This window comes from Schistocerca nitens, chromosome 1, assembly GCF_023898315.1.
Source record: "Schistocerca nitens isolate TAMUIC-IGC-003100 chromosome 1, iqSchNite1.1, whole genome shotgun sequence".
Lineage (NCBI taxonomy): Eukaryota > Metazoa > Arthropoda > Insecta > Orthoptera > Acrididae > Schistocerca > Schistocerca nitens.
Window position 1 is genome coordinate 112194841 of NC_064614.1, and position 19114 is coordinate 112213954.

The 19114-nt window shown below is 42.5% G+C and overlaps 1 protein-coding gene across 1 annotated transcript in view; it reads right to left on the reverse strand.

Moving 5' to 3' along the window:
* Nucleotides 1–19114, reverse strand: part of LOC126241990 (3 beta-hydroxysteroid dehydrogenase/Delta 5-->4-isomerase type 1) — a 213609-nt gene that overhangs the window by 75763 nt on the left and 118732 nt on the right. The window contains exon 3 of the mRNA XM_049948053.1: nucleotides 6618–6722. Within this exon, the coding sequence (XP_049804010.1) occupies nucleotides 6618–6722 (105 nt within the window). The remainder of the gene's footprint in view (nucleotides 1–6617; nucleotides 6723–19114) is intronic.

Below are 19114 nucleotides of genomic sequence, written 5' to 3' on the forward strand. Positions count from 1 at the left end.
ATGTTCTGCAGTAGCAGATTTGCTCAGCTATTGTGTGTGTGACACTGTTCCTCCACGATCCTGATGGTCTGACCAATGCATGAGATGTCACAACAGCAAAGAATGCGATAGACACCCGCCTTACACAAACCCAGATCACTCTTTAAGGATCCTAAAAGGGCCCTAATCTTAGAAGGTGGTAGAAAAAGGCACTTCGTATCGTATTTCCGCAGAATACGCCAAGTCCTGTTAAGAATACTTCCATCAGACTTCTTCGGGTAAAACAGTGGGCATTTTCCTACAGAGTGCTTACATTATACCGGTTCGCTTCAGAAGTGTTTGGCTTTTGATAAGTTCGAAACGTCTACATATCTGAATATCTGTGGGTTTGCTATACGTTTACGTATGTAGTCCTGAAATAGTGGACACAGTACTCGCAATTCATTGTTTTCATTGTTGATTCTGCGTCTCTCCAACTAGAAAAAACAAAGCAAGTCTCCCAGCTTACAAATAAATTAACCGATTTGTTCCTGAGGTCACTCTTTGCTTTGTCTACTACTCAAAAGTTTTAGTTCCGCTAGCAAGCAAATGGCTCTTGGACTTACTCAACAACAGCTTTAGTACCTGCAAAATTCCTAAACTATGGAGAAAACCCAAAGTCATAGCAGTACTCAAGCCTGGAAACAACGCAAGTGATTTTATGAACTACAGATCAGTCTCTTTGTGGTTTCATTTATACGAAATGTTGGAAAAAATGATTTTACATTGATTGTCTGATGTGATTGATCCATTGTTCATACCAGAACAAGCAGGCTTTCAACCACGAAGAAGTTGTACTTCCCACGTATTGCACCTCACGCGGTAAATCGCTGTGGTAGCTTTTATTGATTTGACTTCAGCCTACGACCTAGTTAATCACTGTATACTAGTCGGTAAAATGTACAAAATAACTAAGAGCTTTAAACTCAATCGAATAATTGAATGTTTTCAACGAGAACAGACGGCTTTTTGTTCAAGTTCAAGGCTAGAGGAGCAGATGGTGAAATCTAAAAAATGGCCAGTACTAGCTCCTATACTCTTCAAGATCTACAGTAATGGTCATCTCTACCCGCAAGGAACAAGGAGGTTTACTTATGCAGATGATGTCGCCCTTGCAACTGAAGAGGCAACTTTAGTAGATAATGAAGAGAGACTCTCCCAAGGTGTATAAACTGTATGCGGATTTCGCAATCTTATCAATACGATCAGTTGCAGTTGTTCATCGAATCAGATTTCAAACTCTAGTCACTTATTATCCAGAGGGTCAGCTGAAACTGAATCCATCGAAAACACAAGTCTTTGCATTCCACTTCAAAAACAGATGTGCAGCAAGAGAAGAGCAAGTAATATGGGAAGGTAAGGAACTAGAACACTGCTGCACTCCCAAATAGGAGCAATAGCAGGAAATTTCGATCGAGCACTCAACTACAGAATACACTGCTTGTGTGCCAAACAATATTCTGCAGAAATTATTTGGAAGAACCTGGGAGATGCATTCTCGCATCTTACAAACTTCGGCTATAGCCCTTTGTTATTCAGTTGCAGACTATGTCTGCCCTGTGTGCTGCAGATATAGCCGTGCGAATCATGTAGATGTCGCCTTATTTCAAACATACAGACTCTTAACAGGTCGTCTGAGGTCCACACTACTTGAGCACGTTTACTGTCCACCAGGTATTCCACCGCCAGATATCTGCCGTGAGCGGCATACGGATTGAAGAAATCCAAGCCACTGAATGTGAGGAACCCAAATTTATATAGGTCTCAAACGGCGCTCCAGAGGCTCAAGTCAATAATGTGCTTCCTTCATCCGACAGACTTCAGAATAAACTCATAACGTCCCAGTTCCGCGAGATGGAAGATATCTTCTGAAAGCTTCCCTCCAGATCACGAGGGAAGTTGATCTACAAGCAAGAAGCTCAACAGGCTGTGCTCTCCAGATAGCAGAACGAAGATCAATATGAGAAGATTTCTCTGCGACTCTGCATTACAAGAGTCTGGTGAATAAGAGACAATGAACCATCTCCTGGTCTGCAGGTTGCGCACAGCTACGTGCTCTCCCCAGAATATGATTGACGCCACCAGAGAAGCATGGGCATTTGCTGCATACATATCACACCACACCTAATGAGGTATTGTGTATGGTGTAATTAGCCAGTTCCACTAACTGCTCGGCGCGCTTCACACTGAGACGATACTATACACCAATATGCGACTTGCAATACTACACAGAAGCAACACTCATCAACAACACTCATCAATGGAGTGTATACGAACGTAGTTGAAGCGACTTAACTGGTTCATGCTGGGGCGACAGCACACGACACCGACTTGTATCTCTGTTGTATTGCCCGATGCAACACGAAGCATGCCTGTCCATGTAATGGAGTCCCGTAAAAATTTTAGCACTGATTTGCCTAACCAAAAGAATTGAGTGAAGTAGGTATAGGAGATTCAGGAAAAGTTGAGTAGACATCACCATATTCTGGACCAGTTGCTTTAAAAGCCATTTTCTAAAACGGCCTACAACGATTTTAGTTTGTATAGACATTGCCAGGGAAAAAATTAGTGCACCCGGAAAGACGACGTCGATTTTTATCCGATAACGGCATATGTCACCTGTGGCATATTAGATGAACTGAAAATGGTTTCAACGTGGCCCGCCAACTCGTGCTTCCTACAGCCCACAGAGCGAGTTTGAAGAGGTCACATGGTGGTCTTCCGAGTGGCGGGATGGTCCTGTCGGAGAACTGCCACACAAGTTGGGCATGCTGCGTCAATCGTGCAAGCATGCTGATATTAGTGATCACGTCGAACATTCTTACACTCATAGGCGAGACTTTAGACTTCCACACAGCACAGACACCAGGACTGTCGTATAGTAAGGGCAGGAGTGGCGGATCGTACAGCTACCACATCACAGGTAAGAGCGCTTTTGAGCCCACATGTGTCAAAACGAACTGTCGCGAAATGATTATTACCAGTGGGACTATGGGCATGCACACCCATCTACTTCTACATCTACATCCTTACTCCGCAAGCCACCTGACGGTGTGTGGCGGAGGGTACCTTGAGTACCTCTATCGGTTCTCCCTTCTATTCCACTCTCGTATTGTTTGTGGAAAGAAGGATTGTCGGTATACCTCTGTGTGGGCTCTGATTTTATCCTGATGGTCTCTTCGCGAGATATACGTAGGAGGCAGCAATATACTTCTTGACTCCTCGGTGAAGGTATGTTCTCGAAAGTTTAACAAAAGCCCGTACCGAGCTACTGAGCGTCTCTCCTGCAGAATCTTCCACTGGAGTTTATCTATTATCTCCGTAACGCTTTCGCGATTACTAAATGATCCTGTAACGAAGCGCGCTGCTCTCCGTTGGATCTTATCTATCTCTTCTATTAACCCTAGCTGGTACGGATCCCACACCGGTAAGCAGTATTCAAGCAGTGAGCGAACAAGTGTACTGTAACCTACTTCCTTTGTTTTCGGACTGCATTTCCTTAGGATTCTTCTAATGTATCTCAGTCTGGCATCTGCTTTACTGACGATTAATTTTATATGATCATTCCATTTTAAATCACTCCAAAATGCCTACTCCTAGATAATATATGGAATCAACTGCTTCCCGTTGCTGACCTGCTATATTGCAGCTAAATGATAAAGGATCTTTCTTTCTCTGTATTCGCAGCACATTACACTTGTCTACATTGAGATTCAATTGCCATTCCCTGCACGATGCGTCAATTCGCTGCAGATCCTCCTGCATTTCAGTACAATTTTCCATTGTTACAAGCTCTCGATATACCACAGCATCATCCGCAAAAAGCCTCAGTGAACTTCGATGTTATCCGCAAGGTCATTTATACATATGGTGAATAGTAACGGTCCTACGACACTCCCCTGCGGCACACTTGAAATCACTCTTACTTCGGAAGACTTCTCTCCATTGAGAATGACATGCTGCGTTCTGTTATCTAGGAACTCTTCAATCCAATCACACAATTGGTCTGATAGTCCATATGCTCTTACTTTGTTCATTAAACGACTGTGGGGAACTTTATCGAACGCCTTGCGGAAGTCAAGAAACACGGCATCTACCTGTGGACCCGTGTCTATGGCCCTCTGAGTCTCGTGGACGAATAGCGCGAGCTGGGTTTCACACGATCGTCTTTTTCGAAACCCATGCTGATTCCTACAGAGTAGATTTCTAGTCTCCAGAAAAGTCATTATACTCGGACATAATACCTCTAGCCTGTCTTCCACTCACACCACGCCATCGACGTGCACGGCCCGACGGGTGTCGTCAGAGAGTCACTTGGAAGATGGAACGGCGCGCCGTGGTCTTCAGTGATGAAAGCAGATTCTGTCTGCACGCAAGTGATAGTCGTTTACGTGTACGATGCAGACATGGTAAGCGCCGTCTTGCAGAGTGCATTCGTCCAAGACTCGCTGGATCCACCCCATGCCTTATGGACGGGGGCGCAGTAAGCTAAAACTCTCGTTCACCTCTGGTATTCCTGGAGGTGATGCTAAACAGCACTCCGTCCGTGCAGCACGTTGATAGACCCGATTTTTTGCCGTTCTTGCAACAGAAAGGTAACGTGTTGTTCAAAAGTATAATTCTCGTCCACACACTGCCTGTGAAACTCAACCTGCTCTGCAAGACGTGCAACAACTTCAAATGGTTCAAATGGCTCTGAGCACTATGGGACTTAACAGCTATGGTCATCAGTCGCCTAGAACTTAGAACTACTTAAACCTAACTAACCTAAGGACATCACACAACACCCAGCCATCACGAGGCAGAGAAAATCCCTGACCCCGCCGGGAATCGAACCCGGGAACCCGGGCGTGGGAAGCGAGAACGCTACCGCACGACCACGAGATGCGGGCGCAACAACTTCACTCGCCAATACAATCTCCTGACTTGTCTGCAATCGACCTCGGTTTGGTACACGTTGGGACAAGAGGCGACTCTTGCATCTCATTAAACAACAATTCTTATAGAACTGCGTGAACAGATCCAACTGACGTGGCATATCGTAACCCTGGATAGTATTCGCTATCTGTACTATCGACTGGATGCCAGAGTCACTGACTGCATTGCTGTCCATGGGTGTATCAGCATGGGTCGGTGCCTCGTACCAAAGAAGCGCTTCTGCTATTGTACTGTACTGTAAACGTAATCATTTCTTTTACTCCATGTGCACTGTTGCAACAATAAATCTTGAGTGAATTGGGTAGATGTTAAAGGGTCCAGTATCTTTTTTCCAGCAGTGTATTTCTGCTCCTGTGACAGCCATACTCATCATTTAGGTGTCTTAAATATATGTTTTTAAGGGTAAGGAATCGATTAAGATGGATTGTGAAGCTGACTGACTACTATTTATTAAACAAAACCAGTGCTGAAAGTTTTACAAGACTCATCTATTACAGGCCGTAATCCACAATTTAAAAACTGCCCTACTTTACTGTAATACTTATGCTGATACGGCCTGAGAACTGCAATATTCATTTCGTAAAGATAATTTTCTTTGCTATAGGTAAATTGACGTTGATAAAACAAATAATCAGCAAAGGATGGGAATGAGGCTGGTAACTGTTCGCTAAGAAAATCTGAATATTTCATTTGACGTGGAGAAGTGCGGTATTTGTCAGGCTGTTGACAGTAACAAGGCAGTTACCACAGGTAACGGAAGAAAAAGAGTACAAGAAGCAGCCGCATAAGAGATTCTTGATTCTTGGAAACAACAGACGCTTTCTGGGGATTTTTTGCTACTGTAGTCCTGAAAAGCTAGTTTGCGTATTTGCCGTGCCTTTTCACACTCTGAGTCCCACAAAAAGGTGTTTAGTGTTCTTTTTCCGTGGTATTAGTTCTTTTGGTTTTTGTATGATCTTCCTAGTATTCCCATGTATTTGCTGGTTAGAAACGCCACTTTTAGAAGAGCTCATGACTGCAACAGAATCTGAAACAGAAACGTGATTCGTGCTCTGTTGTTGCTTGTGGTGTACCGAGTTGCATCGTGTATCACGTCGCATCATCTGTCACCTCAGTGGGAACACGGGTGTCGCACCGATAATCGTCACGTCGGCCCAACCTTTACTGTAACGTATCGCATCGCATATCGTAGCGTCTCAGTGTGAACCGCGTCTTAGTAAAAATGATAATGCTTATAGTATCAATCTGATTGGAGTACTTTTGTTAAAGTTTGTGATATCCTGTACGTTATAGTGTATGTTTCTGACAGGATTAAATAAATAAACAAATAAAATTGCTAATGGGTGGGAATATACAGTAAGATATTTGATTATTATTACTGTTATTATTATTATTAGTATTATTACTATTAATATACCAATTTCAAAATGTTTGAAAAAATGTCTAAGAATGGCACAGGTTAACTTTTAATGTTCTTCAGAAGGTGGTTTTTTTTCTCTATACAAATCACCTGAAATTAATTTATCACTAAGCAAACACGAAAGTAATGTAGTGACGAACAGATCACCGACATAATCATAAAATACAGTTGAATATGACTTGTGGATTTTCTGCTCGCCAGCGACGCTCACAGAAGGGGCTGGACGTGTATGATCACTCACCCAGACGGCAGTGGTACTTCTTGAGATCCAGCACACGGATCTCGGCCACCGTCTCATCACGCTGCAGCTCGCGCACCAGATGCTGTCCCAGAAAGCCGCTGCCTCCTGTAACACATAGGCAGCATTTCCGAAACTCTTTGAAAGCAGTACCAAAATAAAATGAAAATCATGTCTGCTTCAACTGTTGATGTAATAAATTCAAGACAATAACACAAATAGTCATGGGTGACTGGAATTCGTCAGTAGGAAAAGGGAGAGAAGGAAACATAGTAGGTGAATATGGATTTGGGGGAAGAAATGAAAGAGGAAGCCGCCTGGTAGAATTTTGCACAGAGCATAACTTAATCATAGCTAACACTTGGTTCAAGAATCATAAAACAAGGTTGTATACCTGGAAGAATCCTGGAGATACTAAAAGGTATCAGATAGATTATATAATGGTAAGACAGAGATTTAGGAACCAGGTTTTAAATTGTAAGACATTTCCAGGGGCAGATGTGGGTTCTGACCACAATCTATTGGTTATGAACTGCAGATTTAAACCGAATAGACTGCAAAAAGGTGGGAATTTAAGGAGATGGGACCTGGATAATCTGAAAGAACCAGAGGTTGTACAGAGTTTCAGGGAGAGCATAAGGGAACAATTGACAGTAATGGGGGAAAGAAATACAGTAGAAGAAGAAGCTCTGAGGGATGAAGTAGTGAAGGCAGCAGAGGATCAAGTAGGTAAAAAGACGAGGGCTAGTAGAAATCCTTGGATAACAGAAGAAATATTTAATATAATTGATGAAAGGAGAAAATATAAAAATTCAGTAAATGAAGCAGGCAAACAGGAATACAAACGTCTCAAAAATGAGATCGACAGGAAGTGCAAAATGGCTAAGCAGGGATGGCTAGAGGACAAATGTAAGGATGTAGAGGCTTGTCTCACTAGGGGTAAGATAGATACTGCCTACAGGAAAATTAAAGAGACCTTTGGAGAGAAGAGAACCACTTGTATGAATATCAAGAGCTCAGATGGCAACCCAGTTCTAAGCAAAGAAGGGAAGGCAGAAAGGTTGAAGGAGTATATAGAGGGTCTATACAGGGGCGATGTTCTTGAGGACCATATTATGGAAATGGAAGAAGAGGTAGATGAAGACGAAATGGGAGATAAGATACTGCGTGAAGAGTTTGACAGAGCACTGAAAGACCTGAGTCGAAACAAGGCCCCGGGAGTAGACAACATTCCATTAGAACTACTGATGGCCTTGGGAGAGCCAGTCCTGACAAAACTCTACCATCTTGTGAGCAAGATGTATGAGACAGGCGAAATACCCACAGACTTCAAGAAGAATACAATAATTCCAATCCCAAAGAGAGCAGGTGTTGACAGATGTGAAAATTACCGAACTATCAGTTTAATAAGTCACAGCTGCAAAATACTAACGCGAATTCTTTACAGACGAATGGAAAAACTGGTAGAAGCCGACCTCGGGGAAGATCAGTTTGGATTCCGCAGAAATGTTGGAACACGTGAGGAAATACTAACCTTACGACTTATCTTAGAAGAAAGATTAAGAAAAGGCAAACCTACGTTTCTAGCATTTGTAGACTTAGAGAAAGCTTTTGACAACGTTAACTGGAATACTCTCTTTCAAATTCTGAATGTGGCATGGGTAAAATACAGGGAGCGAAAGGCTATTTACAATTTGTACAGAAACCAGATGGCAGTTAGAAGAGTCGAGGGGCATGAAAGGGAAGCAGTGGTTGGGAAAGGAGTGAGACAGGGTTGTAGCCTCTCCCCGATGTTATTCAATCTGTATATTGAGCAAATTTAGCATTGGAGGGCAGCGTGGAGGGTAAAAATCGTAGAGGGAGACCAAGAGATCAATACACTAAGCAGATCCAGAAGGATGTAGGTTGCAGTAGGTACTGCGAGATGAAGAAGCTTGCACAGGATAGAGTAGCATGGAGAGCTGCATCAAACCAGTCTCAGGACTGAAGACCACAACAACAACAACAACAACAACAACACACCATTCAAGCCACACATGAATTCTTGACATTAATACGCAACATAGTTCTCTTTCTCTTATTTGTCGGTTTTTAAACAATTCAGTTTGAAACAAGCTCACCTTACAAAAATTAGTCACGCCAAGAGGAATCGTAACAAGCATCACTTCACACAGCGTAATTCCACCCCTGGACTTGACACCTGCCTGAATTTGTTTCGGAAGTGAGTCCACAAGATCATGTAGTTACGTCGCATCCAGGTTAAACCACTCGCTGAGGACCTGACCTTGCAGTTCCACAAATTGCCGGAATACTGATGATGGCGTTTCATCAGCTATTTCAACGTGCCCTACAGACATTCTATAGAGTGACTTTGCAGGCCAGTCGAGATGTAATGGGGGGGTCACGGATTTTTCCGGCCCGATGGACTCTGCTGTTGTCTTGAAAAACAGTGGCGTCAATAGCATACTCATCATGCAAATGTTCACTGAAAGGCAACACCTCATCATTCAGAACATTTATATTGTATAACCACGTTCAGGCTAGTGGTCACCACAGCGAGTGGGCCCAATTCATGTTAATAAAAACATCCACAAAATTTCGGACTCACCTCCGACTTGAACCTGACCATTCACACATTTAGTATGAAATGCTTCATTTGACCTCCGGTGCACTCTAAGACGTGCGAAAACATGATTCGTCAGCCCACATTACCGTCCGCCATCCAGCTGCCGACCATGTTCGGTGATTTGTAGTTAACTGTAGATGTGCAGCTTCATGTGCGTATGCGAGCAACGTCCTCTTGCGACGTGATCGACTCCAAATGTTCATTGTAAGCAGTTCAGGACGCAATGTTGTCACGCTATCAAGTGAGGCTGGAACTCCTTCCACTGACTGCAGCAATTCCTGTCGAGTTTGAAAGGGATTTTGATTCGCAAGCCGTGGAAAGTGTCTCAGGTCTCTCTCTCAGTCAGTATATTTATCCGCCCACAATTCAGACGCCGTGTTTCGTGGCGATGTGTCTTACAACACTGTTTGGAGGCACGAGGAACAGTCCGTTGAGAAACACCAACAAGTGCAGCATCTTCACACACCGTATGGCCATAGGCACGGCTGAGCACGATTGCCCCTTTCTGCCAGTCTGTCACGTCCTTACATCTATCCATGTTCACGTACAATGACTACTTAAAACATAAAGAGCTCACCGATCGCTACTGCCTTTTGCTCACGTGTAGGCAGTGTGCGCCCGGTTGAGCACGTGACTCGATCGCTGCGCCATCTGTGAAGGCTTAACGATTCACCTGCGTGTACCTAACTGGACTTACATTTTTGGTGAGATAATCTTAATATCTACGCGAACGTTCTGTAAACGTAACAAATAGTGCCTCCCGTTAGTGGCGTGGGGAACTATTTACGTAAATGAGCTTTGTTTTGTCCACGCAAAGCTTCTTTATTTCTTATTACTTTTATGATTCATGTTCTTAAAGGGTTAAATTCAAAATACAATACATATATAAACAATTTCGTTAATATTTGAAGAGAATAACACTGGATAGCCCACGACGTAAGACAAGAAAGTGGGGTCTCGCCACTATTATTCAACATAATCTTAGATAAAGTAATTAAAGTATAGGAAATTGAACTAAGAAAACAAAACATTTGGAAGCCAATCAAACTAGGAAGAGGTAAAGAAATTTGATCGTCCCACATTCAGCGTTTGAGGTGACTTAGGGATTCTAACCGACAGTGAAGAAACAGCAGTAAAACAAATCGAGGTCCTCAAAGAATCTGCTGTGTAGGTCAGCCAACAAAACTCCTTTAAGAAGACTGAATTCATGTGTTACAAGTTAGATATTCCGAAACTTAAAACGCATTATGGGGAAATCAACAGAGTCAAACACTTTAAGTATCGCGATGAAATTATTGAACCGACAGAATTTCAAAACATAGCACATAAAACAGAGTGCAGACAGTCAAGAAAGAATCAGAAATTGTTCGAAATTTGTATAGCAAAAAATGCCTGTCCAAAGGCACTAAAATCAGACGCTACAATATAGTAATCAAATCGACAGTCACATATGCAAGTGAAACACTCTCACTGAATTGAAAATTAGATTTACAAGAAATCAAGAAAGCAGAAAGAAAGATTATTAGAAAAATTCAGGGAGCACGATACGCACAAGATGGATCCAGATTGCAAACCATCGAGACAACAGTAAAAGTATCAAAGATCGAAATCGACATCAGAAATAGGCGGATTACTTGAAAACAGATTAACTAAACGTATTTTGGACTAGGAAACTTCATTTGAAGCATCAGTACCCTGTGTAACTGAAGGTAGAAGGATTTGACAAAAGTAAAAATTGACACAACAAACACATCAGACAGGGATACATCCAAAAGCAAAATTGACAAGTGGAAGTTTACTCCTGAAACGGAACCAAATCCATACCGCCCATAGCGGACCGAAGAAAGAAGGCCTTCGGGGAGAAAATGAAGAAATATACCAAAAATAAGAAGAACCTGAAGAAAGGTGAAAATCACTTGCTTATCGTTCTCCAGTGGGGACATATATATATATATATATATATATATATATATATATATATATATATATATATATATATATAATACGCATGCCTATACCAGTTCCTTTGGCGCTTCAGTGTATGTTTTAAATGCGAAAGTTTGTGTGTATGTTTCTTGCTCTTTCACCCTGAAACGGCTGGACGGATTTGGAAGAAATTTAGAATAGAATCAGTTTATACCCTGAATTAACACTCAGGGTACTTTTAAAAGTGTTTACTACAAGTTATTTATTGATTTGAAGAATAGAACGTGAAATATGCAATAATAATTACTCTTAGAAAGAGCTGTTTACTCTTTGTGAAAATGCTTTTATTGTCTAATGTATCCTACATAATACTACGCAACGTAATGATACAATGCTTATAATACACTCCTCAAAGTGCTTAATCCATAATTCCATACAACCCTGTTGCAGTTTAGGCACTGTGCGGCAGGCGTATGCTGTGGCTTCTGAGGCGACAGAAGATTCTCAACGCCGGTGTCATTTAAATGCTGCACGACAAAGAGATGTTGTGCCTTTACATGTAGAACGCGGTAGACTTTTAGTGAGGCTGGATTTGATTACGATATGCGAGCATATCCGCTGTAGCAGCCGCGCACGTGAAGGCAGACTACGTTCTTGCGCGTACAAATATAAAATATGCGCAGCACCGAACTAAAAATTGCTTATTTTCCTTCTCCGACGAGTTAATATGTTTGTTACTCCTGCACAGTGGAGCGGGTGGACGGATCTGGATGAACTTCGGAATGGAGATAGCCTGTACCCTGAAAAAACACAAAGGCTATCTTTTATTCCGAAAACAGTCACCGTTACCGTGGGATGGTCAACGTGGCTGCTCCTCCCTTGGGACGGGTATCGTGACTAAAAGATCACCCATGACAGTTAGTTATCAAATGAATGCATTAAGTTTAGCGAAGAAATTAGTTTTTAACTGTTTCGCCAAATGAAATTATTGGCACCACGAACCTATCATCCCAACAAACTCGCCTTTCCAGTTAAACACTTGCAGTGGCCTTCTCGATCGTGACAAGGACGTACGTTGAAAGTGGCATGTATTCATCTGGGCGCACAGCGCTTTTCGCACAGACGGCACTGCGTTGTCTGCTCTCGTGTATCGAAAGACAGAAATCGTTACATACACAAAGAGAACAAGAAATCTCGGAAAGTAGTTTACAGAGACGTATAATAGTTCATTGCTGGTTCTCCATACACACCAAGACAATTATCATCTTTTCCGTGCTGAGAATGTCGCAAAAAGTCGTGAAATTATTTACTCCCCCTCCTGGCTTCGCTATTCAGTGTCGTAAAAATTATTTTCCTTATTGAACGAGTGAGTTGTGAGCAACGCGTATGCTGTCAGCTTCTCTCACCGTCACAAAATTTGATGGTACACTCCTGGAAATTGAAATAAGAACACCGTGAATTCATTGTCCCAGGAAGGGGAAACTTTATTGCCACATTCCTGGGGTCAGATACATCACATGATCACACTGACAGAACCACAGGCACATAGACACAGGCAACAGAGCATGCACAATGTCGGCACTAGTACAGTGTATATCCACCTTTCGCAGCAATGCAGGCTGCTATTCTCCCATGGAGACGATCGTAGAGATGCTGGATGTAGTCCTGTGGAACGGCTTGCCATGCCATTTCCACCTGGCGCCTCAGTTGGACCAGCGTTCGTGCTGGACGTGCAGACCGCGTGAGACGACGCTTCATCCAGTCCCAAACATGCTCAATGGGGGACAGATCCGGAGATCTTGCTGGCCAGGGTAGTTGACGTACACCTTCTAGAGCACGTTGGGTGGCACGGGATACATGCGGACGTGCATTGTCCTGTTGGAACAGCAAGTTCCCTTGCCGGTCTAGGAATGGTAGAACGATGGGTTCGATGGCGGTTTGGATGTACCGTGCACTATTCAGTGTCCCCTCGACGATCACCAGTGGTGTACGGCCAGTGTAGGAGATCGCTCCCCACACCATGATGCCGGGTGTTGGCCCTGTGTGCCTCGGTCGTATGCAGTCCTGATTGTGGCGCTCACCTGCACGGCGCCAAACACGCATACGACCATCATTGGCACCAAGGCAGAAGCGACTCTCATCGCTGAAGACGACACGTCTCCATTCGTCCCTCCATTCACGCCTGTCGCGACACCACTGGAGGCGGGCTGCACGATGTTGGGGCGTGAGCGGAAGACGGCCTAACGGTGTGCGGGACCGTAGCCCAGCTTCATGGAGACGGTTGCGAATGGTCCTCGCCGATACCCCAGGAGCAACAGTGTCCCTAATTTGCTGGGAAGTGGCGGTGCGGTCCCCTACGGCACTGCGTAGGATCCTACGGTCTTGGCGTGCATCCGTGCGTCGCTGCGGTCCGGTCCCAGGTCGACGGGCACGTGCACCTTCCGCCGACCACTGGCGACAACATCGATGTACTGTGGAGACCTCACGCCCCACGTGTTGAGCAATTCGGCGGTACGTCCACCCGGCCTCCCGCATGTCCACTATACGCCCTCGCTCAAAGTCCGTCAACTGCACATACGGTTCACGTCCACGCTGTCGCGGCATGCTACCAGTGTTAAAGACTGCGATGGAGCTCCGTATGCCACGGCAAACTGGCTGACACTGACGGCGGCGGTGCACAAATGCTGCGCAGCTAGCGCCATTCGACGGCCAACACCGCGGTTCCTGGTGTGTCCGCTGTGCCGCGCGTGTGATCATTGCTTGTACAGCCCTCTCGCAGTGTCCGGAGCAAGTATGGTGGGTCTGACACACCGGTGTCAATGTGTTCTTTTTTCCATTTCCAGGAGGGTATTTCTCGATGTCGCGCGGTTCGCTGGGCCGTAAGTAGCTCGTGCCGCAGTACTTCCAACAGATAACTTTTGTGACGATGCATGCGCATCGAGAGTGAGTTTCGGCATTAACATTTCTTTATAAATAACTGTTTAACCGCCGGAACATCGCAGGGCGCAGCTAGTACTTGATAAATGCTTTTCAGATAACGTACTTATCTCAATTGCAATTTCCTGGAAGTTATGCTGAAGCGATGTACTAAGTGCTGATGTAAACAATTTATATCTTCTTCTTCTTTTTTCCTGACCTTATCCCGTATGAGCAAGAAGTCATCATGTTATTCTTGATGTGAAAATGTTAGTTGTAGAGGATGCCCAGGTGCCCTTCCTGTCGCAACCCCTTCCCCCCCCCTCCTAATCTCCCCCACCCCCCCGGAAGGAATTTGTTTGTCTGCGTCTAGTATTATCCCACATGAAAGTGTGAGATCGTTTTTGAAATGTTTGCGAATCGTGTAACTCAGACGAGGAGTGGGTACTAGCCAGATATTCACCTACTTGGATGTGAGAAACTGCCTAAAAACCACATCCAGGCTGGCCAGTACACCAGCCCTCGTCGTTAATGCGCCCAGTGGATTCGAAAAGGGAACCGGTGCTCATCCCTGAATCCCCAAAGAGAATGCTAAAGTGCGCGGTTATCTGAGTTGGTTAATGTAACCAAGTTACATAAAACTTTTTAATACGACAATTTTATATTTAAAATCGTTCGCCTCGATGGCTCATTAACAGCGAGGTGATGGCAAGTTACACAGGGTGAACAAAATTGGCGCACTCATACTGTGCAGCGCGATTCCTCACATACAAACAATACAAAAGTGTCTCACACAAAATTTCTGCGCATATTTGTGGCAGTAAATAGTTAGAGATTGGCAATCTAGCAACACTGTAATCACATATACCATAACTACCTCCGTCAGCAGGTAGAGCAGGGCTGTGCAGTTGATGCAGTGGATAGTGTTCTGGGTTAGCACGCAGGAGGTCGAGGGTTCGATTCAGCATCAAGGCATACTTGTTTTTATTTACTAAAAGTATTCTGAATGGCACATTATCTGGCGTCTTAATCGTCACACAGCGATTACAATGCGTCTTCTACAAAACATTTGTATTTACGTCGCAGAAACACAGAATTGGAAATATAATCGTTTCCATTGGTCAGCTTTTAAAGAAGCCTTTTTCACGTCGTGGACGCGAACTGTTTAGCGCCACTGCAGCAACTAGATTCCAAACCTGTTTTCTGTGTCCCCTTCACCAAAGGTCTCATCGAAATTATTTGCGAAACAGACCCTAACGAGATGTAATTGACCTAACATGCCAAGAATAATAGTTGGTATTAATCGATAGGACCACTGGTGGAACGTAAACACAAGACAAGTTGGAAATCTAGTAGATGAAGTTGTGCGAAAGAATTCGCGTCCACGACGTGCAAAGGGTTTCTTTAAATGCTGACCAATGTAGACGATTGTATTTTCATTTCTGTGCTCATGGTATGTAAGTGCAAATGTTTGGTAGCAGACCCATTGTAATCGCTGTAGGACGATTAAGACGCCAGATACCGTACCATCCCCTTCTTTTAGCAAATAAAATCAAATAAACCTCGACCCAGATTCGAACCGTCGCCCTCCTGCACGCTAACCCATACGATACCCACTACACCAACTCCACAGCACTACTGCTACCTCCTGACAAAGGCAGTTGCCTTACACGTGATTACAGTGTTGCCAGATTGCTAATCTTTAACGTCCATTTACTGCCAGAAATATGGCCAGAACAAAATTTTGAGAGACATTTTTGTATTGCTAGTATGTGAGCAATCGTGCTGCAAAGTCTGAATGCGAGAAGTTTTCTTCATCCTGCATATTTTGGCGGGGCTCAGCATCAAATATGACCCCCTTCCCTCCAAAAGCAGAAAGACAAAGGCCAACGATGAAAAACAAGTTTTTTTTTTAAATGAAGTGGCTCCATCTTGTGGTTTTGTAGTATGCTGAACACTAAAACAATAACAAAATAGCTGTATCGTCCATCCGTTTCTTTACAGTTAACACTCAGTATTTCAAAGACATATTTTTAGCAATTTGATATACATACGTAACACTTCAGCAGTAGGCAATCAGACATCATCTGACTGGGAAGATATCACATGTGGTGTTCCCCAAGGTTCCATACTAGGTCCACTACTTTTTCTTGTTTATATTAATGACCTGTCATCGGTTACATTACCAGTGCCAAGTTTGTCTTATTTGCATATGATACACACATTGCAAGAAATAGTAAATCATATATAAATTTACAAAGGGCAGCTAATCAAATTTTTACTGACATTAATAAGTGGTTCATAGCCAATTGAGTGTCATTAAACTTTGAAAAAACCCACTATATGCAGTTCAGAACTTCCAACAGATTTCCTTCTAATGTGTGTATAAAATATGATGACATGGAAATAGGAGAAGTTGAGACTGTTAAATTCTCAGGATTACAACTTGATAATAAATTCAGGTGGGAGTGACATACTAACGAACTGCTAAAGCACTTAAACAAGTCTGTGTTTGCAATGCGAATGATGTCAGATATAGGAGATATAAATATAAAAAATTGGCATATTTGCTTATTTTCATTCCATTATGTCATATGGTATCATATGTTGGGGTAACTCCACAAACCAAGAAAAAATTTTTAGAGTACAGAAGCGTATAATAATAGTAATGTGTAGACTACATCCAAGAACATCCAGTCGAAACCTATTCAAATAATTGGGCATACTAACCACAGCTTCTCAGTATATTTATTCCTTAATGAAGTTTGTTGTAAATACTTTATCTCTTTTTCCAACTAACTGCTACACAGTATCAATACTAGGAACAAGAGTAATATACATAAAGATTTGAAATCTCTTACTCTTGCCCAGAAAGGAGTCCAGTATTCAGCAATGCATATTTTCATTAAGTTACCAGCAACCCTTAAGAGTTTAGACAAGGTACAATTTAAACATAATTTAAAAGAATTTGTGGTGGCCAACTCCTTCTATTCCATCCATGAATTTCTCAACGAGTGCAGTAGACCATTTTAATCAAAATTTATTATACTTTAATTTTTGACAATACTTGGTTATAACAGCCAAGTTACTACCTACTGTGTGAATGACGGATGTATGGAAAGCAGATATAAGTCTTAAGTCTGTAAATAGTTGAAGTTTAATTTTAAATCTTGTACATAAATTAGCTATTCTTAACTAAGGATCATTGAAATGAATAATCTACTTTAATTTTTGACAATACTTGGTTGTAATAGCCAGTAACTAGCTACTGTGTGAATGATGGATTTATTGAAAATAGATGTAAGTACTGAGCCTGTAAATATTAGAAGTTCGATTTTAATTCATGTGTTCCACACCCAGGAGGATGCCCTCTTTTGTGGGTCTATGGAATGAATAATTAATCTAATCTAATCCAAATAAGTTAATAAAAATACAAAGCTGAAATTTAGGTGATAACAGTTGCACACGTATCGTAACTACTACAAGCTCATTGGCTCTTCTTCGTCTCGCACAAGAACCTGATGGACCATTAAGAAATTCTATTACTGCCGCTGCACGTAAAAATTGAACCTAGTGAAAAAGTTGCAAAAGCATTACCCAAAGATGGAAAATGTTTGAAGTATTTCTGAGAGAAGTTTTCTCGTCTGCCAAGGTGTGTTCATTGGATCTGACATCCGAAAAATGATGTTCGATTCTCTCTTTGATTCAACAATGAGTATGAATGAAAGAAAGGCTTGAGTGTCATTCTCGGAGACTTTTACTGAGTTCTTAGATACGAAAAAGGACGGACATTAGTTTTGTGTTGTAGTCAACAAGCTGGAGAAGTTCAAGAAGTTAGGCTGTTTGATGAGCCTCAAGATTCAGTTTATAAATAGTCATCTTGTTTTTTTTTTCTGGAAACTTAGTGTGGAACAAAAGCAAGTGTTTTCATCAAGATTACAAAATGATAGAAAGACAGTATCAGAGCCGGTAGTATACCAGTGTAATGGGAGACCAATGTTGGTCATCTGACCAACATGTACAACACAGAATTCATCGGAGGAAAAACTAAACTTAGGAACTATAAGCTAAGGACACTTAGTCCTAGGTAGTAAAGAAATGTTTTCATATTGCAGTGCAGTGTCTGAGTCAATTGCATTGATGATCAACAGCCGCACTCAAACTGCGGTTATGGTTCGACATCAGCCGTGAACGTAGATTTGTGCCGCATCTGGAAGCGTGCTCAAAAGTCGAAGTGGCTACGTCGACCGCTCGCGGCAAGCAGGAAATCCGGGTTCGAGTCCCAGTCCGACTCAAATTTTCACTTGTTCTGAAATATTCTACACCTGATGTGGAATCATAACAGCAATTTGCGATTTGATTCTAAAATGTTTTCATGTTTATCCGTATTAATACCATAAATGCGAAAGTAACTCCCTCTGTTACATTTTCATGACTAAACCGCTGAACCGATTTCGATAAAATATGCTATGGATATAGCCTGAAAGCTGAGGAAGAACGTAGGCTACTTTATAAAGTGTTTATTAGAACATATTTATTGATTTGAAGAATGTAACGCGAAATATGGAACAATAATTACTCTTTGAAAAAGCTGTTTACTCCTTGACTATCGAACTTCATCATATTTGGGGAAATGCTTTTATCGTGTTCTACATAATATGTTCTACATACGTAATATCATTCCAAGTAATGAATACAAAGTTTATACAATCCACTAAGTGTTTAACACACACTTCCATACTAATATCAGTCGCAAACCCGTCACATTTTGGCCGATGAGCGTCATGCGTCTCTTACAGCTTCCAAGACGCTTGAATACTCACAACGACGGTGTCATTTAAAGGATGTACGACAAATAGAGAGTCGTACCTTCACGTGTGGAACTTCGGAGGGTTTTGGTGAGACTAAATTTGATTATGATCTTATTAATTGACTATGATAATTACAAATTAGTCATCATAGAGGGCTGGATCAGAAATGTAGGCACCACAACGCAAAAGTGGAAGGTGTTGCTATGGTGGCAAAACACACA